This window comes from Chionomys nivalis, chromosome 14 (genome assembly GCF_950005125.1).
Source record: "Chionomys nivalis chromosome 14, mChiNiv1.1, whole genome shotgun sequence".
In the NCBI taxonomy this organism is placed as follows: Eukaryota; Metazoa; Chordata; class Mammalia; order Rodentia; family Cricetidae; genus Chionomys; species Chionomys nivalis.
Genome location: NC_080099.1, coordinates 16,568,253 through 16,594,731, shown reverse-complemented (window position 1 = coordinate 16,594,731; position 26,479 = coordinate 16,568,253). Strand labels below are relative to the sequence as shown.

Here is a 26,479-nt window from a genome sequence, read left to right as displayed (position 1 = left end):
TGACCTAGGTGTAACTCTCAAAGGGTCATTGGCTAATCACTTGAGTACATTCTGTGCCATGACAATGGGCTTATTGCCTTCAGCTACAAACCGTGGGAGAAAAGTATCCTACGGATGCTGCCAACTCAAGGACTTTTTATGTCAAAAAATCAGGTTTTCATTAAGAAAATAGACAGAAGAATAAAATCCTTCTATGTGTTTGAGAAATAGGTTGTCTTGAATGGTGCACGTAGCAAAGAGGCCAAGTAGATTAAAGCAGTAAGATCCTTTCCACAGCACACCCCATAAACTATGGGAAACAGATTTGTTTTTCAGCATATGAATACCAAAAAAAAATCTTCAGTTGACATTTATGATGAGCACAATTAATTTGCACACATCTAATTCTATTCTTTCAAAACAACATTATGCCAAGATCATGGGATGTGATAAATACTAATTTACTCTGAAAAGCATAATTTATGTAAAATACATATTTTTATAAGTCTGCGTGGAGTAGCGTACACTGTGTTAACAATCCTAAGTGTATTGCCACACCATGCATCGTGCTGTCAGAATAGTTCAGGAAAACGCTTATTCAGTGATATGGATTCCTAATTCTTTTGTCAGATGCGCACTCAGTTTAAAGTGTTAGTGGTCTTGAACTTCATATTTACGTTTAAGGTAATATTTAATCTTCAGTATTCCATGTGAAATCTAAAGTATATGCAATGTTAACTTTGGGTCAAGAGAGTTCTCACAGGGGATAGTTCTTGCTGGATGAGATGGGTCCTGAGTTTGGGTCCTTAACGCCCATATAGATGGCAGATGCCTCTGACTCACACAGCCCTAGGGAGGCAGAGACAGGTGCATCTCTGCATCTTGCTGAGCATCCAGCCAGCCATACTAGAAAGCTCCAAGCCCAGTAGGAGACATTTTCTCAAAAGAATGACTACTGGCCTTCACATGCATGAACATATATTTTTGTACCTGCACATGTCTGCATACACATGAACACATGCACACATACACACACACACCCTCCAAAAACAGTTCGGTTTTTGAAGCCACTGAGTTCCCACATGGTGATCACAGAAACAGTGACTTGATATTTCCATCTCCCTCACATCAGTCCCTTCTGGGTTTTGGTTAGGGTTAGGATTAGGTGCAAGGTGATCCTATCAAGGGCTTGGGCGAATATGTGGTTTTGCAGATGCATAATGGGGAGGGTTGTCATGGGCATATTTTAAATTTACCAGTGTAAACTCTTATTTTCACCTCCACTTTCCATCTTTTGGTTACATGCCCACAGCTGCCAAAATTGCACATATAAGTTTGCTTACATGGTTCTTAAAGGGAGAAATCCACCATCTCTCCCTTTGTGCTCTGCAACCAGAGTCGTTCTGAAATTCTAACTTCAGAGTTTAAATATTCAGTGAAAAAAAAAAAACCCCACAACCTCATGAAATAAAATATCAGATGAAATTTGCCTGGTTTAAAAAGACTATGGTTACGTCATGTGATTGTCGAAATGAGCTTGTTTTCAGCAAGGCATACCTGTATACCTTCAGCATGAAACTGGTGTCTTGGTATAGATCCAGTTCTTAATCATTTCTGCTCAGCTACTGAGGAAAGGGGAAGGTTGGGCAGATTAGCAGTGGTTCAGGCTGTTTCTTGCCCTTACATTTGTTTGAGAAATCAAAATGAAACAATTGCAATCTATATAACCACAGGGCCGGGCAGGGGGGAGGAATCATTAAGCTTGCCTCTATTCTCCCATTAATATGAAAGATTACCTGCACACTAGAAGAGACTTTAAAATGATATCTCTGTATGATTTTCAAACTCCTTTACCTCATATATTTATGAAATCCAGAGTCTGTCCATTTATTTTGTATCTATATTAAGGCATGCATATATTCACATTGCACCTGAAGATTCAAGAGAGCTACATACATACATACCAAATTCCAAAACGACCTAGGACTGAAAAATATCTCCCCCACTGACTGTAAGATAATCCCAACATTAATTCTCCATGTTGCGCATGGCACAGAAATGAAATCCAACCTTCTAAATCTGGGTTGTTCTTTTCCAGTAGTCATTGCGGTGTAGTCTCAAAATTTGCAGCCCTGCCAACTCTGTAATGTCTCAACTATTTTATTTTCACCTCCACGTTTGGGAGCGGTTTAACTTTTTAGATGATTTTCCTAAAAGCAATGGTCAAGGATTTCTTCCAGCACGAAACACCTTGCTGGCGTGATACAGTTCTGCACAGAGCCATGTTCCATTCTTTTCCAGTTGAATTTTTACCGAGAACACTAACTTAAATGTTTCTGTTTCCTTAACAATATAAAAAGTCACTGGAGGAGGGGGGCGACAGATAGTGATGACTATCGTATGATGTCATCAGAAAAGCAGACAAAGATGAATACACAACAGGAGGTTATTTTCAAGTATATGAAGAAACCCTATTCTAAAAGGCAAGGCTGAATGCCTCCGCAGAGCCATGGTTTTCTTTGTCCTTTCCAGATGGCCATCACAGCAGTGACCCTTGGAGCTCCTCCAGTGGAATGAATCAGCCTGGCTATGGAGGGATGCTGGGCAATTCCTCTCATATTCCGCAGTCTAGCAGCTACTGCAGCCTGCATCCCCATGAACGTTTGGTAAGGAAGGCTCACGGGGATGGGGTGAGCACCCGCCAGCTTCTGAGTCTCCTCTCTGTGTGTATGCCAGGACCGTGCAAAGACGCAAAAATAGCTCAGGCCTCTTATTCTTAGAGTTTTATTGTTTCGGCGATCAAAGGTCCCACAGACACGGATCACCTCTGTAAACCTTGTGGAGCTTCTTTGTCATTGTCCTTTGTTTATTGTATTTTGTTCTGTTTTCTTTATGGCGATGTCAGCTTCCTTTGGTTGATAAACACAGTGTTTTTGAGTTCCAGGCTTCAGCAATGGCAGCGCCTTGTCTTTTTTTTTACTGTCTAAAATTCTGGAGAATGCTCGGCTAAGGGTGGGGTGGGAAAGATTTGAGATCATAGGGATTTCTATGTCAGCGTTGGCCTTTGTGACCTACTATATGGAAAGGGTTTATGTTTTCTATGTAGTCTTGTTGGGAATAGGAAGCTGTGGAATTTCCACGTTCATTGGGTTTTTAATTTTAGTTCCAACACAAGTGCCACGCTTGTTCTGTTTTGCTGAACAGCCCTGTGAAAGCCACTGGCGTGTATAATATTAAGTCTTTCCTAAGTAAGGTTTTTTCACTCTTCCCATGTCTTCTGCTTTCTCACCTTCCTATAGTATAATTCCTTGTCCCGAAGAATCAGCCACCTATCTCTAGGCATAAAATCTACCACAGCCAAGAATCTACTTGTGTACTTAAGTAGAAGAAGAATGTCTAGATTAAACCTATCTCAACGCAGTGAGGCAGAGTGTGATAAAGACATCCAAAATCCTGGACTGATCTCATGTGCACACACAGTTTCATGTACCTGCATATCCTATGCTAGACACACACATACATGCACACACACACACACACTTCACACCTCATAGATAGGAAGGAAAGTCTATGGCCATGGTTATAATTATTGTCCTCCTCTTCCTGCTGTTTTTCCTCATTGTACATTTATTACTTTTTCTCTCTCCTGGTCAGGGAAATTCTTCATAGATTCCTGTGGTCTCTGCTCTCCTCTGTTCAACCACTGCACATATAGAAGAAGTGGGGAAGGGCAGCTTTATATCCTTCTCTGATGGCCGAAAGATTCCAGATATAAAAGTTCTGATATCCTTGTAAATCCATTCTCAGTTAGTCCTAGAGCTCCAGATACCACGTGGCCCTGAGAAGTAGGCGGTAGTAATGGGAGTAGCCTGTTTGTTATCTCCCCGATTTTAGCATATTTTCAGCAAATAGCAACTGATTGAGTTTCAAATTTCCTCTTCTCCTACCCTCTACATGGACACATTTCAGTGAAAGCTTAGAGAAATATAAACTGTAATTATGATAGAATATCTTTTTGTAACATTTTTACTTATCCAACACCATTTCCTATTTTGCCTGGGATTCATAATCAAAACTAGGGGGTTTATGATGACAAATTAATGTTTGGAATACAATATTAAGTTTTAGAATTTCAGTCCTTTGAAGGTTTGTCCACGTGTTATTTTTCTTTACCCTAAAGTTATTTCTTTACTTATCATATTTTATAATTTTGCATTCTGATTTGATATTATCCCACTAAAGTTCACTGCATGGGGAAGGAGCCCCTAAATTATGCTCAGATGCACAAAAGGTATCATTTCAAACCAGAAACCAAGTACATTTTAGGAGAAATTTTAATGAATTAAAACAGTATCATCGTCCAAAGAGAAAGCTCATTTTAAAGTAATGTCTCAGTGGCTCACGTGAGAAACTGCTTTGGTAAAGCATTGTGTCCATCACAGAACTCAGGTTCCCATTCCTAATATGACCAGTTAACAGATCTCAGAGAGTACGATTTTTGCTTTAAAGGGTACATGAATAAGGTCTCTGGTAATGTTTCCTAATGAGTTTTCCCACTGAGAGTGAAAGTATTGAATTATTACATCTAGTTATCATTGTAATTTCAGTATTTAGCCATATGACAATCTCTCTCTGAAGTGACTTTGAAGACTCTGACACTGATTGGGAATAATTTGAATATACAACAGCAGCCAGAATCTTTTATCTTGAAAATAGTGATGCTTCCCTACAGCTCCAATCTGTAGCATTTGGCTAACCCCATGTTGCAAGGGGCTAATTCATGAGGAAGAGAGGTTTCCCTGGACTATTTGGGGGGTATAATTTGACCACTACTGTATTATCTCTAAAGGTAAAACGTTTTGGAAACATCATCAGCCCTGTGATAATAGACTGTATAATTAGGAAGTTTCAGTTCCATGCATGTCACCTGCAACTATCAAGCTACCAATTTGAAGTTTTTAAATCCCCTGTACAGTGTTAAGCTTTTACAACTGCTCATGACTGCGTGGTGCAAATACATACACAGAACCATCCTCATGAGTGTAGTTTCTAGTTAACTTTTGGAATGGGTCTTTATAGAAAATTGAAGTTTGGATCATTTGGCAAAGATGTTTGAAAACATAGGATAGTGTTTTCATTGCCTGATGTGATTAACTCATAACTCTAGCAGTGTTCTGAGGAAAAATGAAATCTTAGCATTAAAGAAGTTCCTTTTGTCTTTTATTTCTGTGCATCAGTAATTTGCAGCTGGTCTCAGGAACCACTGGACAATGCTTAGAGATATGTTTGTGGTTACAAATAGGATATAGATGCTACTGTGGTCCAGTGGGTAGAGACCAGAGATGCTGGTAACCATACACAGAGTAAAGCCCTATGACAATGAAATATCTGTCACAAAAGGCCACGAGTGCCAAGAATATGAGCCCCTAGCTTGGCCTATAGCATGATTTCATTCTTAGTATATACTACCAATTCAAAGATTTTTGAATCTTCAAATCTCCAGCCCACACATCACTAACAGACATCACCAGTGTGAATGCTTGTAACACTTGCATGATTAATAGATTTTAAGTTGAGTACCTGAAGCAAAAAAAAAAAAAAAAAAAAAAATAACAGCATGGGCATGGAAAGCCTTGAAACTTTATAGTAAGCAGGGTGGGCAGTAATAGCTGGAGAGAGAGATCATGAAAATCTCTTAGACTTGGTCCTTATATCTCTAAAAGACTCATGTTCTCTGTACTGTGTTTATTACTTCTCTGAGTAACATTAGTTTTCAAGATACTTCTCATTGAAAAGTAATCTGGCTATAAATCTCATTAATTTGTTTCAGCATCTAGTTTTCTATGTGTCTCTAAAAAATAACTGATTTAGTGGGGATTACCTTGGTTTCCCCATAAAACTGTGGGGATTTTTTCCTCCTGTTCTCTGCACTTAGCCTGTGTGTCATGTCCTAAGTTATCCTTCATTTTCCACTAAGTTAGGAGGGTCCAGAGAGTCTCGGTCATGACTTTCTTTTTTCCCCCGTCACATTATCTAATTGTTACAATCTTTTGATTATATTTTGCATTTTCTGAAATCTTCTTTTTTGATTTCTGCAAAACTCAGCAAGCAATACCACTCCATGAAAGTATAGTCCTGCCATCTTTCTCTCTTTCAATTCTTTCTCCCATGGTCTTTTTTTCTCTATATTTCTATAATCTTTCTTCAGAACATAACTGTGTCCCAACTTTTCTAAGTTTGGTTTTCCAAGTCCTGTGTCCTATCTAGTCTTTCTTATTATTTATACTATAGAGTAGCCCCGCTCTGTTATTCTTAGAGAACATTGTGTGGGCAACTTAGGAGATTCAAGTCCCAAGTATCAATCAGTTTTAACAAGAGGCCCAGGGGCAAGTAAGTGCATTACCTCTACCTTTTCTTTGACATCTATCTGTCTGTCTGTCTGTCTGTCTATCTATCTATCTATCTATCTATCTATCTATCTATCTATCTATCTATCTATCTATCTCGCTACATGGAGGTGGTATTTTCAAAGATATCCATGTGTCATTGGCAGACCCAGCTCTGAAATGCAGATATGTGACCTAGACTCTTTGGTAGCCTCTCAAATTAAGTCTTGCTTGAGTCTACTGTCCATTAATATGTACTGTCGTTGTATGTTTACTGCTTAGCCACTGGTGTTAGGAGGTATAAGCTCCACCCCCTCCCCTTAGGGAGTTCACAGTATTATGGGAGTGCGCTTAAGCAGCAGGCAGTGAATGGCATGAGAATGAGTGAGATGGTCTAGTACAGAGTGCAGGTTGATCTCATAAGACAGTGGTAAGCAAAGAGAGGGTCTTCCAGGAGAGGCAGAACTCCCCAAGTCCGTTGGCCAGTACCAAGAAACCACTTCCCTTCCTGTGAACAAATGCCTGGGTTTTAGTACTTCCTGGTGTTTGCAGTATCTAGTAGCTCTTTTTTTTAAAAACTAATTTTAAAAGCATCTCTAGTCATGAGACAATAATGATCCATTGCCCAGCCTCTATTTTTAAATTAAGCAATTAAATGCAACTGCAATAATGATATAATAAGAACTTGTAGACTATTAATTTTTTACATGCCAGGAAAATTTTTATCTTTAGATATTTTTTGGTAACATATCTATAGCACATTCAGATGCTTATAAAACAAAAATGAGAGCAATTTTCAATGACTGGGTTTTTTGTTTGTTTGTGGAAAATTAGCTTGAGGTGTCCTTGTAAGTACACATGTTCCTTTAGGGATGGTACAGCCCAACTCAAGTGCCACCCTAAATCATTTGAACAACTGGCTTAGTCATTGAATTTGAAACCAGGCAACCTGTCAAAGATGTTCTTACCTTCTAGTCAGCTAAATAGCGTCTGAAGCATGCAAAGAAAGAATTCGGAGCAAAATAAAGCGTAGGCAAGCCTCTAGGTGCCAAGTCAAGTCATCAAAGCTGCTTGTGAGCTTTCCTACACTCGTATCTCAGAGTGAATTTGCGTTCAATTCTTTGAAAACTTATTCATTTCCTTCCTTGTTCTTGATGCTGAGATTCATTCAGCAAGGTGACCCAACTGGAGAAGAAGAAGGTTCCTATAACTTGGCCATGTAGTGGTTAGAGGCTGGGGTCCAATGTAGCATGAACCCTGGAGATCTGTATGCTGTGGTCATTATGTAGTACAGTCTTTCTCACTTGTCTAGTAGGCCACAGAGGAATAACAGAATAGTTGTGTATGTTTCTAAAGTGTATGGGGTGATTTTTTTTAAAAAACCAATGACTTTGAGATTTGGAGTTTTTAATCTTTTCTTAGTGCCCTAGGTTGATAGAGTATTCTTTGATATTTGACGTAACCACAAATCCACCTTGGAGCTCTGTGTATTTGGTTGTTTAGAAATGAAAGTGGGCAGAAAGAAGCAGGATGTTTGCTTGACTGGGTTGAGATGCCGAGAGATTGCAGTCCGGTGAGTTTGGATGACGTATCAGAATGCTAAGTATGCCATGATTGATGTCTCCTTCTTTCTGCCCCCTGCGCAGAGCTACCCATCCCACTCCTCAGCAGACATCAACTCCAGTCTTCCTCCGATGTCCACGTTCCATCGTAGTGGCACAAACCATTACAGCACCTCTTCCTGCACACCTCCTGCCAACGGGACGGACAGTATAATGGGTGAGTGATGCCCATGCCAGCCCAGTTGCCAGTGCTCCATGGCAGGGTTTAATAATAAAGGGCTCTCTTTCTCTCCTCAGAACCGACTTACATGCAGACAACACATGTTTGTCATATCGCTGAGCAAACACATGAATGTATTGAATAGGAATAATCACTGACTTGCCCATACTCACTCTTTTTTTTCTTTTTTCTTTTTTCTTTTTGGTGGCAAGAAACTGAAACTTGGCTTTGTTGTCCATTATGAGTCATTAAGTTAAATAAAGGTTTAAGTAAATGCAGATTCTATTGTATCTCACATTTTCAAACACAGGGAGAAGTTAATTGTTCTTAAGGTTATTCATAGAAGACCAGTGAGATAAGGGAATGGATGTCATTTAATGGCAGCCGGAGATTGACCATTATGTTGAGTCATGATGTGTCACTGTCTTCCAAAGACTTGTTTATAAGAAATTTTCTATTAAAAGTCCTTTTAATAGCTAGATGACTATAACCTTCAGAGAATGTAGCGTTATGAAGGCCTTGACAAGAAATAGTACTGTGCACATCAGAGAAATCGCTGGGTAACAGTGGACCAGAAATGATTTCCTGTGGGCTTTGTAATAAGTTTAGGCTCGGGAAGATTGTTGCTGCCAAATGCATCATCCACTCATGTCCTCTGATGTCTGTTGCGGTTCGTTAGTGCCAATAGATCTCTGCCAGTACCATTTTCCTGAGGGAAGAGCTAGGCAGGGTGTTCAACTACTCCTAAAGACAAGATTCTGGTTGATGAGGGGGCAGCCTCTTACCTGTGGCTCAGTCTTGACAAACCTCCTATTCTGATGCATAGCACATCTAAACACTCTACGGTCTTCAGAAAACCCAAGGCTTCACTGGTCACAGCCCACTCTATTCCACTTGCTGCCACCCTTGACAGGTGCCTTGGATCGTTGTTGTGTGACCAGATGCCTCACATGAAGCAGTTCAAGAGAGGGGAGTTGCATCTGGGCTCATGGTTTGAAAAGACACAGTCTAGAATGACCTGCTTTGGTAGGTAGAGCTTGTGGTGTAGACTATTACATCTCAATGGATCAGAAAACAGGGCCAGGCTGTCCCGATTGTGCTGTGCCCACAGTTGCCTGTGCCTGCCAGCCACCCTTGTCTCACAGTTTCCACAGTCTTCCAAAACAGCACCACCAGCTAGGAACAAAGTGTTCGGATACAAGAGCCTGTGGGGGACATTTCCCATCCAAACTGTAACAGCTTGGTCTTTGAGATCACTCCCAGAGGGTCACTGATGAAAAACTCAGGGTATGCTTTAGAGAAAACATCAGGCTGCTTGTTTATTGCTTTAGGTTTTTTTTTTTTTTTAATTTTTTTTTCTTTTATTTTTTGAACTTTGGAGATTGTGTGAATCACTTATGTGGGATAGATTTTGGTGAGTGAGCTGGTATTAAAATGTGAAAATATAATGTCTGGCTAACTAATACCTTTGCTTGCTTATTTGGTGATTTATTTCACACTTGAGATGAGCCACCTAGTAGCTCTCTCCTATCACAACTCACAGAGAAGCAAATTTCGGAATGAGTTTCCATTTCTGGAACTTTCCATAGGAGAACTTTTACAAGTGTGTTGTAAGTCTGACCTTGTGGAGTTGTGGACAGAGGTCACACAGGGGAAGTTTTATTAGCCCAGTGAAGTTTGGGCAGATTTGAAAAACAAGAAGAAAGAAAGAAAAGTGCAGAACTGAAAGAGTGAGCTGCATTTCACTTCAGTGTGGTCTGGCAGATGGAAAGCCCCTTCTGCAGTCATGAGGTTGGTTATGAAGGATGGCCGGTCATTCATCCTCATACATGACAGATTTCCTGTCTACTCGTGGTTTGAGTCATTGTCTTTTTAAGGAAGATATAGAGGGGAGCAGACCTTCAAGTTCAGGAAAGCACACTTGGGCTCTCTTTTACACCCCATTGTGTAGACTTGATCTTCAGTCTTCGTGTGACTGAGGCATGCGTCATTGGGTAAGAGAGATTGGGGTCCAGGTTATTCTCTGTGAACCTTGCCCAGCTTAGTTGCCCAATGCAGTGAGAATAAGGATTGCTTGTTGAGATAGCCCTCTCCTCGTTATCTGATGGGCAAACAGCAGTCACCTGGCCACAGCAGAGGGACGGGTGACTCATACAAAGAGCCAGACAATAGTCAAGAACCCCAATTTCAAAAGAAAAATATAAAACTCTTAGAACACACACAAAGGATTTTTAAGAAATGTACTATATAAATTATTTTATAAGAATTAGTATTCTTCTCAAAAGTCCATAAGAAAAATATAGAAAGACACCCTGATTTCTTAGAAAAGAAGTACATCTGGTGGTTCAGCCTTACGAGAAAACAGACCTTATTAAATTTGCAAAAATACAAAAGTGACTTTAAAGCTACTTTAAGGGAGAGCGTTCTTGAATATTCCAGTATGTTCTGCCTTAAAATATTGTACTCTCCTATGCCTTGTATACAAGTGCAGAGGAAAGTTGAAGTCCAGTTAAAAGCCTTCGTCTCATGGCGTTCTGGTGCTCATGTGTCTTTATGTGGAATCCTCTTAGGCTTTGGTGTGGTGTGCGGAGGGGGGAAACAATGGCAGCGTGTCTGCATAATGCGGAGAGAAGCTTTCTCTCCTGATGTCAGCGTGCCTCCCCAACAAACAGTGCGGACTAATAGAATACATCTGTAGACTTTTGAAAATATTTGGCATATACTCACTCATTCTGAAATGCAGGAAATAAAGAAATACTACATTGCCTGTATCTCAAAGAACAAACAGGGCTAATTAAATAATTGGTAAATAAGGAACACATAGCCTGACACATGTTTGAGATTACACACATGATCCTGTAGGGAAAACAAACAGCGAGAGCCCTAATGCCGTAAGAATGGGCTCGAGCGCTAACACATGGACAGCCCAGTTTTCAAGTTTCCTTGACTCAAAGTTGCAAGGCACTGCAGCCCTCCGAAACATGGCATTGATGTTCGAGGAAGCTTTCTGGGTTCAGAAGGCAGCCCCACGTCTCTGTATCATGTGATGATATTTTACCACGGTTGTCAGCCATTGTTTGAAAGTCTGTAGAGCCTCACATTACCTGTGGAGGGGACACGAGCTCTGGGACTTTGAATGCTGCCTCTCTAGGCCTGCGTCTCACTTCTTGTCTGTTTGCTGTTAAAGAAGGAAAGTGCCCTCTTAGGTTGGGGATGGCTTGTCGTCAGTCTTGCTGAGACAACTGACCATGTCTGCTTTTCTGATGGCTTCTTTGTTTTCCTTTGCCTTCCAATGCCCAATTCCAGTTCTTCTAAGAAACATTCAAGAGATTATTTTTTTAAATGACATATCCATTCATGGTAAAATATTTCACTTGTGACTTATGGTCCATTTCTGTTCTTTCTAGGAAACACTAGCACATCCTCGAGGGTATATCAGACATTCTGGATGGGAAGGGTCCATGAAGCACCCTGGACTAAATGAGGTTAATAGGGTGCAGAATGGGTCAATGGTAGCTCAGGTGGTTTAGCACGTAGGCAAGGAGGGAGCTGACCAGGCACCTTTAGGAAGTTCCCTGCATCTCTTGCGCTTTATCCCTAAGTACCCTCTCGGTGCCAGGCAGCTGGTGTGTATCAGCAGTGGTACAGTCTGGATCCCTTCGATCCAAGTATGTACCCAGAGGAAGTTACTAGATGCCAGCTGCAGAGAACAGGGTAGTACACGCTGCTTTCTTCCTACTTCTTCCTTCCTGAATGATCAGCTCTTGCTGATCAAGAGGGAGAGGACCTTCTGCTAGAACACAGGTCAGGGAGGTTGCTCAAGCATGAAAGCCACTCAGCAATTTGCCCCTGCTATTGGGAATTACCATCTATATGCCTCGACAGTGTGCTCTTAGAGCTCGGGGATCCACACACCCTCCTTCTCCCTCCCTGGGAATTGGGCATGGAACAACATAAACGCTCTTGCTTTATTTGTCTTTTGTTGGCTTGCCATCTGAGTCCAGAAAAAGATGGCATTCCCTATGTTTTTAAACCTCAAACCAAGGAGTGTTGAAGGAGCAGGCTACTAAGATTGATTTAAAGCAACATATGTTAAAGATTACTCTGAAATATCTATCTGGTTCATGAATTAATCTGTCTTACAACTTTCACTCCTTCTGACATGTTTGTGTGACATGAAGCATGTTGGGATGTGGCTTTCTAGTAGAAACATTATGTCCCTTTTCCCTAGAGGACTTGGTTTCATAGTAATTTTATTAAACTCGTCACATAACATCCAGTCTGTGTTTTATGAGGACCTTGAGCTCTCAGATGAATCTGGGTGATGACCAGACCCAGACGGAAGAGGAAAGATACATTTCATGCAGCAACGTCAGGTCTGTACTTGTAAAGACCACCAGGGGAGAGCAATAAATGAGTCTGATTTAAGCCTCTCCACCATTTCCTGCACACAGTCAGGAGGTCCACCTTCCCCTGTGAATGCCTGGAGCCCTTCCCACATGGCATTAGCGCATCACGGCCCATGTTGGAGGTTCTTCTAAGAGGCTTAGAGGCGTGTTGGCCACGTTCCACTTTCCAGTCCTCTATGTGGACAAAGTCGTGGTGTTGCTATGCTTCTCCTTAGCGTTTTAATGACAGGGGGGTCACTGGGACACAGTTCAGAAGAGCCTCATCTTGAAGCAGCCCATCTCTGGAGGACACACTGACTTGCACTTCCTCTGCCTTTGATGTCCTCTGTTCCCTGCCCCAGGTTATGGGTGTGCAATAAAGGAGAAGCATGTTTTCCAGATTCTGATTCTCAGGGCTGATCCCCAGGCACCGCTCGTCCTGGTATTTTGTTTGGGGCGTGTTCTGATGGGAATCGCCAGTTCCCCAAAGCGGAGACGAACGGAGGGTGGTCCACCACCGAGCACAGGATATGAAACCTCTGTGTGAGCTTCATCTAGCCAGCAACAGCACCTGTGTGTGAGCTGTCTGAAGAATACTTGAATGGCTGGCAGCATCAAACCCTCCTGCAAAATTACAAAGCTTTCCATAGTTGCTCATCCTCCATTCATATTTATGTCGTCCTTCTGCTTAGGGGCCAGGTTATATTGTTGTTGTTGTTGTTTCTATGTAGTGAAAGAAATTGATTAGATCCAAAATAAAATAAGTTGGTACACATAAAGACAATGGTTTTCATGTGTATTTCTGTCACATGGACTTTGGTGATTTCTAATTATATACACTGACAAAAACTTGGTACTAAAATAGTAATGATGTCCTAGTACCCTGAAGCCTGAATGGTGAATTTAATATGTGTTTTGCTAAACATGACCCACTTTTCAGTACCAGGATCAAATATTATGCCATTTGAGAATTAAAAATATATCTCCTTTCTAATTTCGCGTCCTTTCGTATATTGGCCACATAAATAAAAAGAGACATCTTCACGAGCAGACCAAGCTCACTTTGAAAATGCATTCTCTCCGAGTTTCCTGGAAGAGAACAAAAGGCAAGCCCAGTGAAACAGTAGTAGGCTAGCCCCCGTCAACGGCTTTGAAATTTAAGCCCTTGGGTTGGGCTGTCCAGCTCTTGCGAGGTAAAATGGCTTCAAGTTAAAACATAGTCCGTTCTTATTGGTGGTTTGCGTGAATAGCCTTTGTAGTTTTCTGAAACATTTTTATGGCCAGATGAGGTAAGGAGTTGGTTCTATTTTTGATTCAACTTCCTGAGTCTTAATATCTCTTTGTATAAAGAAGACACTAATAGCTTGGTTTAAAAGGCTCAGTGCTTTAAAACAAAAATCACAACACCGGGACTAGAGAGTCAGCTCACTGCTGAGCCCTCGTTGTTCCCGCAGAAGACCCGGATTCAGTTCTCAGAACCTACATGGTGGCTCCCAGCGTCTATAATTCTAGTCCTAAGAGAAACAAAGCTTCCTATTGACCTTGCCGACCCCAGGCGAGTGTGTGCTGCACACACATCCTGCAGGCAAAACACTCATGCGTGTTAAATAATAAAGTAAATAAGTCTAAAGATCTGTAATATCCTACGAGGGCTGTTCTATCTTCTTAAATGTATGATTTGATGTACATAATTCAGTTTGTAGATATGCTTAGAATATGCTTATTGGCGGGGCGGTGGTGGCGCACGCCTTTAATCCCAGCACTTGGGAGGCAGAGGCAGGCGGATCTCTGTGAGTTCGAGACCAGCCTGGTCTACAAAAGCTAGTTCCAGGACAGGCTCCAAAACCACAGAGAAACCCTGTCTCGAAAAACCAAAAAAAAAAAAAAAAAAAAAAAAAAGAATATGCTTATTGATCTTCCAAGTCTTCTCGTTTTCTATCTTAAAAATGGATGGATGGGTGATATTTTATAATCTTCATTTAAACATTGTTCAAGAAGAGTTAATCTTCTGACAACTACTGCTACGGCAATTTCTGTTTGTTTGTTTGTCTTTTGAGACAGCTTTCTTTTTAGTTTTGGAGCCTATTCTGGAACTCGCTCTGCAGACCAGGCTGGCCTTGAACTCACAGAGAGCCACCTGTCTCTGCTTCCCTGGTGCTGGGATTAAAGGTGTGCACCATACTACCCAGCAGCAATTCTTTACTGACAAATTCTTGTCTCTTTTTTGTTTAGATTCTTGATTAGAAAATGTGATTTTTTTTTCACCAGTGTTTCTATGAACATTCACTTCATGGAAATCTGTCTTAAAATCAGGAAAACACCACAAATTATTTCTACTACCAACTCTGTTTAAACATATAATAATGAAAAGATAATATTGCTTGATGTCCAAAAGATGACCGCTCCCACCCAGAGTATAGTACACAGTGATGAGATGTACTTTCTATTTCTTCAAATCTGTGTCGTAGTCTCTTTAGGACCATCGTTAGTTCTTAAAACCTTTTCATTCAGCACTTTTCATTTTCAGATAGTCTTTATCTTAAATATTTTAATGTACTTGCTCCCTTTCTAAATTGCTTTTATTTGCCCTGCCCTGTAATATCAGACGTGCTTTCTGAGAGTTTGCCCACACCCGTAACCCAGAGTGTTCGTATCACTCACTCATCCACATCACACAATGCATTTGTGATGGGGAAGGAAGAGGCTTGCTTTCCCTGAAGATATTATGTCTGTTTTGTCAGACAGGTGACATCTCCTAGTGTCTCAGGAGTGAACAACTGAGTTTGTCTGGGAGTTGTGTTTATCAAATAAAGCATATGTAAGAGATAACTGGCGTGCCCGGCCTGTAAATGTATGAACGTAGCAAACATACTTAACTACCCTGAGCAGAGGTCCCGAGAATGAAGTTAGACTCGGGGAAATGGTGGATTTGACTGCTGGAGTTGTGATCATGTACCATGTGGGCCTTGAAGAAGATGGTGTGAGTTGTTTGGCTAAGAGGGTCTCCTGTTCAAGAAGGCTGGGGAATTCAAACATCATCTCAGTGTGCAGTAAAATTTTGCTTAGATTCATCAATTGACTTATTATTTCCTTTTCCACAAAAAAAAAAAGTGAAAAAAAAGAAACATGAATAGGTTATCCTTAAGTCTGTGTGCTGGTGTTGAGGCTGCTAGTTAGACATATTCCCCAAGTCCAATCAGTGTTTCAATGAACAGTTCCTCACACCACCTGGCCCGTGGTTCTAATGACACAGTCCTTTCAGCAAAGGAGTTGGCTATATTACATACTGAAACATATGCACTATTATTAGTAATACCTTTTGTTCTATATACGGAAAATATATATTTGAAATAATGAAAATATTCTTTCTTTATTAACCAGTTATAGGTTTTTTTTCATGTTCTACCCACTGTCCATTTTGCTCTCTATTAATTTTTTCTTTATTTGAAGATATCTTGAGGATAGTTCAATTATCTACAGAGATATGTTAGAGTTTGAGGATTTTCAGACTTCCACAAGTGTCATGTTTCCCAGTGACAGTGACCACTCAGGGCTGGCTTGGTATCTGTCACCAGTGACTACTCATCAGTGACTTGGGGGAAGTAATAACAGGGGAAACATTTTGTCTTTAAATCAAGGTGTCAGGTTTATATTTTATCTGTTAAAAAAAATGTAACATGAATATATTTGACATCTACCTCGGCAAACAAATTAATGCTAATTAAAGATTAATGTGTTATAATTATCATTAAAAGTGCAATTAAATTGTGAGTAAATGGACCAGGAATAGAAAACTGTTAGATGTCTCACTGCCTGGTTTTCATATTTTGCCTTTTGTTTTTGCAGCAAATAGAGGAACTGGGGCAGCAGGCAGCTCCCAGACTGGAGACGCTCTGGGGAAAGCCCTGGCTTCGGTGAGGAAATATTGACTTTGGACTCCACAGGCACCGCTTGTAGCAGGGTGAACTTTAATCAGAAGTGGACATATGGAATTTTAGAAAATAAATGCAAATAGCTTCGATGAGGGGGTGGGGGTGAAGGACCACTGAGGCTTTTTGAGGAAAAGCTATTTCACCTCCTTTGGCTAGCTTCTTTGATCTTGTCTTCCACTGGTGTCGGTCTGGGGTTAATCTCTGGGCCTTTTGGCTCATGTAGTTTTCTGTGTCCCTTTCTTTTTTTTTTTTTCTTTTTTTTAATCTCTAAAGTATTGTCGATGCCAATGGCTAGCTAAGACCGACTCTTTAGGAGTCAGTTGCAAGACAGTTGGAAAGTTACGGGGGGGGGGGGGGGATGACAATAGCTGAGGTCCATGGGGGACTTGTCCCTTCATTGGCACCTAAGGGACTTAACTTCTCTGCCTTGGCCAAGCACACTGCCAGTAATCTGGAGCTGAACAATTCAGTGACAAGGTAGCATTCCTTATTCATTCAGCTCAAGTGCTGTTCCTTGGATTTTCTTCAGAGGCTCCACATGGTCATTTACGCTTTTGAGAAGAAATTCATTCTTGCAAGATTTGTGCCTTGCATTTCCCCTCCCTTCATGAGCATAAAATAAGTTCAAGTGATATCAGCATGGAATGCCAAGCGGAAGTCCTTATTTTATCTGGGCTCTCTTGTGTCCTGTTCTCAGATGCCCTAATGACAATAGCCATGATACTGTCCAGCCTCTTGGTTTGGGGAGGGAGAAAGGAAAATTAGAAAGCTGTATCTCTTTGGCTTGCTCAAAGCAACACCGCCCGTAATGGGTGGGAAGGGGACAGGGCTTGAAGTTGGCTGACCCCACTTCCTTTCCTACCATTACAACCTCCAGTGGGTTCTTTTGCGAATTGGAAGTTACTGTGGCACTTTTTCTTTTTATTTAACCACTTTTGAATGTTGTTAGTGCGGTTGAGGGCCACAGACATTTTGTGACTTTTGGGTTTTAAATGAACTGCATGGGTACTTTTGTTGTTTGAACATTATGTATTCGAAATAAATGAGAAGTTCTTTTCCTCCCCTCTGTTTTAAGATCTATTCTCCAGATCACACTAACAACAGCTTTTCATCAAACCCTTCAACTCCCGTGGGCTCTCCTCCTTCGCTCTCAGGTACGATACTATAAATTTCTCTTCACAGGTGTAATAGGTTGCAAAAAGACCTTCTACACTCCCGCTACCTACAGAGATCTCAAAGCATTGCCTTTCCATAGACAAATCGAATGGGGTGGATGACAAAAACTATAATCTGAAGGTTCATTTGTATCCAATTATTTTCTTAGAACGAGGTGAAAAGGCATTTCTTAAACTCTTCTGAGTTCTCCAGAAGATGTTCAACAGCCGAATCATATATTCCAATAGAATTTTTCAAAGTAGTTAATGTAGCCATAAATGTCTAGTACTTAATTACCAAGTAGAGGCTATGTAAATGAATCCTTCCCTGGAGACATTTGAGCCTTCTCTAATTCTGTTGAAGTATTTAGAGGAAAGTGTGATTTTGTACATAAATTGTTATATAATTGTGTAAAATAAGAGGAATATTTGTCTTTTAAATACAATTGCTATGATGTGTAGCTTCTCATCAAATAATTAGAGGTGGTACAGTTATATAGTAAATCATCTTACTTTTCTGAGGTACATTTGAGTGCTCCACAGTCCTTGTTACGTGAATGCTTTCAGAAAACTTGCCAGAGCCTTGTCCACATCTCAGATCATTGGAAAGAAGGCAAGGTGGCTTACATACAAAACTGTCACATGTCTACATGACCTTATTGGGATTTGGAATAGATTTGCCTTGCTTAAACATTGTGTGCTTGAATCCCTACTGTTCCCTATGAGCTACTGTTAAACCGAGCTCCTTTGTAGAAAGTAGGAGGTTTCAAACTACTTAACATCTTTAGGAAATGGTGGCTGCAGCATAGCTGGGGTTTAGCCCCTGTGATACAGGAATTTCAAAGACTAGGACGGTGATGGGGTCAACTGGATCCTCCAGTTAGTCTGTTCTGGGGGTGACCACATTGAAACTGGGAAGATGTAGGGTGATTCTAAGATGGCAACAGAACATCCCACCATGGCACAGATGAAAAGCTCAGTATTGTGCTGTTCTGCCTTGGCACCAGCTTCTTAGGCTCTGAAACAATTACTTCAGATATCAATCTCCCAAACCAGAGAAGGACTGAGTACAAAGGACTTGAGATAAGAGGAGGAGCGCGTAGGTGGAATGCCACAATTACTGCTTTAAACAAAGCAGCGGGTTCTGTCGTCCTGAAGTGTGAGAACAGCTAATGTCAGATGTCCTGGTTTTGTACATAAGTGTACCGAATAGAGGCAAGGCTGCGTGGTTTGCCAAAGGTATGCCAGGAACAATGAGAGAACTTGCCTAGGAGCCTGGTACCCATGCTCTGGCTGCTGCTACACCTTAGGTAATGATGGGGAGGTGGATGCACAGCCCTTCAATGACACCTCAGCCTCAGCAACCTGCTGTAGGTAGAAGGCACACAAAATAAGCCTGGGGAAGCCACTTTCCTCATAATGCATTTTGTAAGACCACATGTTACGAAGAAAGAGCTTTTATGAAGATATAAATAAGGGGACAGATTGCTATTTTCACACCAACGGCTCTGTCCAAATTCTGTCAAGAAAAGTAATTGAACAAAATACCCTATTTTTATTTAGCATAAAAATACACAGGCATACCCAGAAAAGACAGGAAGAATGGATTTTTAAACGTGCTGGCAGCACCAGGGCACGGGATCTTGAGCGATCACAGTTATTGTTTTTTTTTTTTTTTCCTTTTTCGAGTTATGGATTTTCTAAGTTTTCTACAGTGTATGTGAACTTTAAAATTGGTTTAAATTTAAAAGTGGGTTTTGTCTTGTAGGTTTGGATATAGGGAATATATCCTAAAAGGCTCTTTGGAAGAAACTCCTTAGTGGTTGTTGTTAGTGAGTTTTATCCTCTCTGCTTTAGTGAAGTGCTCTGAACTAACCTTATTTCCTCTAGAAGTTTCTGAGGGTATTCGTGAAAGAGTATGTACAGAGCATGAGCTAAGCACAAGCTCGATCCCCAGCACTAAAAGGTTTTATCTCATTCCATAGACATCTTTAAAATAAGAGTCAAGTTCTTCTGCGTTTGGTTGAACACAATCCGGCCTCCAGTCAAGGCGTAATCACCCCCTCTCTTTGGCACCCTTGAAAGCACCATGGCTTTCCATTCTCCAGTGACAGATTTCTCCCAGAAGAGGTCTGCTAGCTGAAATTTAGACCCCACAAACTCTTCCCTTTTACAGAGCAGCCCGAGGACACTGTACGCACATGAAAAGACTACATGTTTTACATTTGAAAGGTTTCTCTGGCCCCCAGATTTTCATCTAGCAAGATTCGCTGTATTTGTCTTATTGACTAACAAAGATCAACGTTGCTCCTTTTTACTTATGGGGAGTTTGCATACACGGATCTGATTGTATTTCTCCTTTCAATGTCAGCAGGCACAGCTGTTTGGTCTAGAAACGGAGGACAGACCTCATCATCTCCTAACTATGAAGGACCCTTGCACTCTTTGGTATGTAACATCTCAGACCTCACTACTTTCCAATCAGGTTTTCCCTTTTTTTTAACCTCTTTAAGACTCTTACTTTCGCTAGTCACTAGTTAAGGTCTACATTAAGAACACCAGTTTGTTGGAGCCAGTCGTTAGGCTGTGCTCATCTCTTTGGCGATGGTGGCTTAGATGCAACAAGAATGGAAACCCAGGGCTCTAAATACCTAGTGTCTAACGAGAGATGTGCCTTCCTCCCAGCTTCTTTGGGGAAATTCCAGAACAATGGGTACCTAAGTTGTGAGGTCTGAAACCCTTGAAGATGCTCTCTCCCTCCACCCTCCCTCCCTGCCAGATAACTGGACCATTTCCACCTAACCTTAAGCAAGAGGCCTAGCACTCATGTCCCCGCCATTGTGATTCTTGTAGGAATGCAGCAATTTTACTTGTAAAGAAGTGGCTATGGTTACTCTTCCAGGGGGGAAAGCTAAACATTTCCATGAGCTTAATTCATATTATAAATACTCACAGGATGATTCAAAGTCTGGCACTTTTATCTTCCTCAGCTCAGGGTGGGCGGAGCTGGAATTATGCAAGAATCAGCCCTTCACCAGGCAGGTTTTGGTGCCCACATAAGTGAAGTAGTAAGGAGCCTTTTGTCCCTCGGGATCGAGGGTTTCCTCTTTTCCTTCATACTCTTGAGATGAAGCATTGCGGAAAGCAAAGAATCCTGTATCTCCGCCCATGTGCCTGTTACGGTTTAGACGCTACTCTTTTCCTTTTCAGTTTAGTTTTTAAAGGAAACTGTGCAGATGAAAATACAGAGGCGAGTCTCTTCCTTCCTCATGCTCTTCCTCTGTGAACTGTATGAATCATCCAACTATGCATTTTCGCCAATAAAGACAACTGCTCAGAGAGAAAACATGCCTGCGACCCAGCTCTTTCTTCTATAGACTACATCCCATAGCCCAGTAGTTTTAAGTACTTAACCTCTGTAGACTGTTCTCCATCACCCAGCCATCAAATGCAGCCTTTATTCAGCTGGAGAACTTAGAACAGAGCTGTGGACCACAGGTTTTTCTTGTACATTCTGAACACTCAGGGATTCGTAAGTAGAGCCCTCACCCTCCACCAGGGAACTGTTAGGCAGAAAGTATGCCATGCACCTGTATGATTTCTTTCCATGCTTCCATTGACCCAATTCTATGCTGTCATCCTCTACTTTTATAGATTCAAAACTGGAGACTCAGAGAAGGTTAGTAACATTCTCTGGGTCAAATGAGTAGCATGGCCAGCAGGCAAAGGAGGTCAGATAGCCCCCAAGGCCACCAAATCAAAATCGGTTGTACCATAGACTAAGCCTATTAGACACACATTCTTCCTGTCAGTAGAGAATAATTAGAAATGGCTTTTCTCATGCAACGGAGCTGCACATCTGTTTGCCCAGCACTTTCAAAACCAAGTAGACTATAGCATGTTCTAGTCAAAAACAGCACTAGGAGGGACACATAGATGCAAACCCTGACTACTATTTCTTGGCAATAAGACAGAGTAATTAATTCCCTTAATTTTTGAGCTATGTTTTCACAAGTCTATAGAAGGAACAGCCCTGTCCTGTCTGTCTGTGAATACACATGGCACGTGGGTTGATGAGATGGTGCATTTTAATCTCTCCACTGGCAAGTAATACTTAATTATTTGCTACAGTAAAAAGGGAGATGTTCCTCTGCTCTCTCTTCACCGTTAGCTATAGCATAGGCCTCATCTAGGGGAAGAAAACTACGACCTTAAGGACTCAATGGGAAAAGAATGATTGGCTTTTCATTGCATAAAGTAATGGATTTTCTGCTGCAGTGTAGACTTTGAAGTCAACTCTAGGTCCTGGATCAATGACCAAGCTGAGTCTTTGTTGTTCTTCAGTCTCATGGTTTTTATCACTTTGGGTGACAGAATTTTTAAGATATCTTTGCTGTAATAATTTCTGAGCCCCCTCCCCCCCAACACACACATGTAAGTTGATATTAATAGCAGTTAAAAAGTAGGGGAGGGGGAAGGTTAACGTTCTCTAAACTTTTACCTATCTCTGACTTGAAGAAAATTTTGTTGAAAAAAAAAAAGAGATCATCTTTCCAATACTACTATTGTGCTCTTTAGCCAGTGCTTGCCAGAGATTTCCTCAAATTCAATGCATGTTTTCCTCTCTAACATAAATCTAAATTCTCTTTCAAGCTAATGTAGTCCAGTATAGCATATGTACATAATAATGTCCTCAAAGAATTGTTGAATTGACTTTGTTCGTGAAAAATAAACCTACAGTTTTAACATTAACGTTTTCCACCAGTTTTCTAGGAAGGACATTATTTATTTTTATTATTGTTCTCAGGAAGCAAACTTTATTGGAAACATATATTCCGAAAGCCAAAGTGTAGTCTGTGGCAACTCAGTGTTCTGCTTGTGTAACCTGTGTGTGCGTTTCAAACTGAATGGGATCTCACATCATTTATATACCAACAGCAAAGCCGTATTGAAGACCGTTTAGAGAGACTGGACGATGCAATTCACGTCCTCCGGAATCATGCAGTGGGCCCCTCCACAGCTGTACCCGGTGGCCATGGGGACATGCATGGGATCATTGGACCCTCTCACAATGGAGCGATGGGTGGTCTGGGCTCAGGGTATGGAACTGGCCTTCTTTCAGCCAACAGACATTCGCTCATGGTAAGTGATGTGGATACATGACCTCTGCTTATGTAGAATTAGAACTTTGAGTGCAAACACTACCGCTACTCTCCATGTTTAAGAAAAGCTTTATAGAGATATAATTCACCATGTGGATGATTCATGTATTGATTATGTACACTTCAGGGTGTTCATAGTATTGTGCAGCCATCACCACTGTCGAATTCTAGAATGTTCTTGCTTCTTGTAAAAAGAAAGAGAAAGACACCAAACAATCACACAGTCACTCCCCACCCTCTTCATACCCCCTCAGCTCCTGGCAATCCCTAATCAACTTCCTGTTCCTACAGGTTCTGGGCATTTCTCATTTAGATGGGATTACACCGTGGGTTGGCCTTTTCTGATTAGCTTCTTTCTCTCTATGTTTAAAGGTTTACCTGTGTTTTTCCCACATGTTAAAGCTTTATTTGTTTTCAATGCTATTTCCCACTTTTCAAGTGACAGGTTCTAGGGCCGCTTTGCTCTTTGGTAGTTGCCTGAAAACCAAACAAAATGCACCAACTCCTATGAGTATCCATGCACAAGATTTTCTATGAACATGTTTTCATAAGTTGCTGGGTCACTGCTCATTTGTTCATCTCGATAACTTTGATCAAAGCACATAACTCGACTTCATGTTGCATGAGTGATATTCCAAATATGAGGTTTATATACCTCATAAAGCCAAAATGCTACCTTTTAGTCTAAGGATTGGGAGGTAGAAATAAGTTGTGTATTTGCCTTTTATGTGAGTCTGAGAATGTCTATAACAACATTAAATGATAGCAATTAGCTGATAAATCAGGTAAAGTTTGTTGTATTATTGATTTTGCATCAACCTGCTCCTTGCACGTACGTGGTAGCAAATGTCTTTGCTGCTCTGCTTGACCTTTCTAGGCTTTTCAGAGCTGCATGGGTGCAAGGCTTTTTTTTCCCTTCTCACTCCAACTTCCCTGTAGTGAAATGATTCCAGAAGGAAATGCAAAATAACCATGAGTCCTTGCGCAGCTCTCATTCTACAGTAGTTTTTTTTTTTTTTTTTTTTTTTGGTCTTTCTTCAATTTCTCTTAATTAAAAGTCTAAGATGAAGAGTGCCATCCTGCACAGTATAATACTGAAACCTGCAACTGATTAGAAACTAAAAATGTGGGATCATAAATAGAAGCAATGAACTCACATCTAAAATGTTGAAAGATATTTTTCAATGCCAGTGCTATTTTTTTCTTAACTTCTTTTCTTTATCTTGACCTCTACCCTAAAAATCCATCATTGAATAAAAATTATTTGCGTGTTCATCGGCAGTTGCTGAAGAGTTTACAAAGGAAAGCCTGAGTTTTAATTTAGCCTGGCCTCAGGTAATGTGCTAAACACTTGGGATGCATATAATATGAGATTTTCATTTGTACAGCTCTCTCTTCCTCTTACTTTTTTTTTCAACTACAGTGTTTAAACAATACTGCTTTTAATTAAGAAATCTGGCTTTATTAAAAATCCAGATCTGCAACTTATAACCATTTATGTGTATCTGCTCTCAATCAGGAGAAAAATAGTCTAATTTCTGTAGCTGCGTTCACTTTGCATATGTTAGCCGGATGCGGCGTGCACCCAGGACGTTGATGTAGAGACTGTCTTTCCCATAAATATGTAGCTCGTTCTTAAATACCAGATGGAGGCTAAGCGGCTCTTTAGCATATTAAACTGTACATAGATGCTATTTGGAATTATTTGACCTTTGAGTTGCCTTCTCTTTGCGTCTGATTCCTAAAGGGGACAAGAGGAAAAAGAAAGCAATAGCAAAGCACACTACAGTTATTTCTGAAGAGGGAAGTTGAGCTGACCCCAGTGGAAAGAGAAGAGAATAGACTAGAGTAATTTCTAAATTATTTTAAATAACTGTCCAGTTGTATGCAGACACCTCTTGGCCATGGTCACTGGGATGCTATATTAAAGACATTACATTTCCAGTTTACTGATTAAGACAGGTTCTCTCCCACTCTGCTAGGAACTGTGGAGCCAGCCAGACCTTAGCCTTCCTCTAGAAATGTGCCTAGCTCCAGAGATTGCATGTCTGTAGCCCATGCCCTGTGAACCCAATCGGGGTCTTGTCAGCCTTCTAGCTTCCTAGAAACCCTGTAGCCCCTAAAAATCTGAACTCCCCATCCCAGAAGCCTCACGTGTGTGGAAGCGATTGGACTGTCATATATTTTCTCAACAGAAACCAGTTTGAATTTCAAAACAAAAACCTAAGGACAAAGGAAATAGTTTTCTAATTTAGTCAGTCTGAAGTTAACCTTTGACCATTTGATGCATTCCACAATAAAAACAAGAGGGGAAGCAAAAAAAAAAAAAAAAAATCTCCTTTTCCCCCAACAACAACAACAAAAAATTCAAGGAGGATGCTGGTAATGTTTTCCACATTTGAATTTTAATACATGAAACAGGCTTCCCAACCTTGGCCAGCTGCAGGAAGTAAAGTAGCAGTGGGTTCAGACTGGAAACAGGGCAGAGGGGGCTGGAATGGGGCTGGCTCCTAGCTACACACCTTCCTTTGTTGTTCCGGGATGGAAGTGAAGGCGCAGAAACTTGAGACTCACCCTAAGGCTGCTTTTGTTTTGAGCAAATCTCTGTTCAAACTCTGCCTCATGATTCCTTCTGATTAAAGAATAGATGATTTAATGGTCTTGACCTCTGCGCTCTTCTTTCTTCCTTTCCCATCTCCTGAAAATCAAAACAAAATGCCTTGATAACTGGGAAGATGACAGAAGCCTTTCTTTCCCCGGCAGCTCGGGTCTGTGGCCGGGAAAGCTGTGGCTATTGTGTTATCTCATTAGTTGCTCACATATTGTACTTAGCTTTTGATTCACAAAATGTCTTCCTTGGTCTCCGGGAATTTACTAATTATTAATACAATGAAAGGGATGTTTTCCCCCACGGCGGCATGGCTCAGACCGCTGGAATAAATGGCAGATATGCGGGGCTTTCTAGATAACGTTATTTGACTGTGCTTCAGAAACTTTGAAGGAACTTCCATTGTCTGTAAGAATAGGATCAGCTCTGTGGCTCATCGGCCAAGACCCTTGATGAGTCACCAAAAGCCTTATATTTAGCCACTGTATTATGCAAAGGTTTTCCAGCCAAATCAGTGTGTGCAAGTGCGCATGGCAAGAACAGGCCCCATTAGGTACTTCTTTTGCATATATCCTGGGTTCCTCTGCCCTGTCCACTTCTCTCTTCTCACCCATGGTCGACGTTCTGACAAACTCCTCCTCTTCCAGGAAGCCATCTTTTGCTGCTTCTGTCTGTGGCAGTCATTTTCTGCAGTCCGCCCCCCCCCCAGCACCCTGTCTCATAGCACAGTGAGTCATACCCCTTCCAGATGTTTATCTTAGCCCGCGTCACAGAGCGCTGGTTCTTTTATAGGTACAACTTCAGTATGACTGGCAGGTGTAAATTCCTGGAGTGCCACATATTCTATTTTCTCTCCCTCGCTGGAAATAGATTGTCACTCTGTGAGAACAAGACTGACTAGCTTGACCCCTCTGGTCTAGGCTCTGGGTCCAGCAGCTCAGGTGGCATCATAGAAGTCCAGTGAGGAGAACCATGGTGGCCCTCAGGGCTGGTGATGTGAACTTTCTGAAGTCCAAATACGCTAAGACATCCACCTCCATTTAAGTTTACAGACCTTACTCCAGACTCCCTGCTCTGTTTGGCTGCCA

General features: G+C 41.1%; 1 protein-coding gene across 16 annotated transcripts in view; it reads left to right on the top strand.

The window, feature by feature from the left end:
• Tcf4 (transcription factor 4) overlaps nt 1–26,479 on the top strand; it is a 346,529-nt gene that overhangs the window by 291,118 nt on the left and 28,932 nt on the right. For all 16 annotated transcript variants that reach the window (XM_057789126.1, XM_057789130.1, XM_057789127.1 and 13 more), the window contains 6 exons: nt 2,512–2,645; nt 8,012–8,144; nt 16,382–16,449; nt 17,543–17,621; nt 19,993–20,069; nt 22,560–22,763. In XM_057789126.1, the coding sequence (XP_057645109.1) occupies nt 2,512–2,645; nt 8,012–8,144; nt 16,382–16,449; nt 17,543–17,621; nt 19,993–20,069; nt 22,560–22,763 (695 nt within the window). The remainder of the gene's footprint in view (nt 1–2,511; nt 2,646–8,011; nt 8,145–16,381; nt 16,450–17,542; nt 17,622–19,992; nt 20,070–22,559; nt 22,764–26,479) is intronic.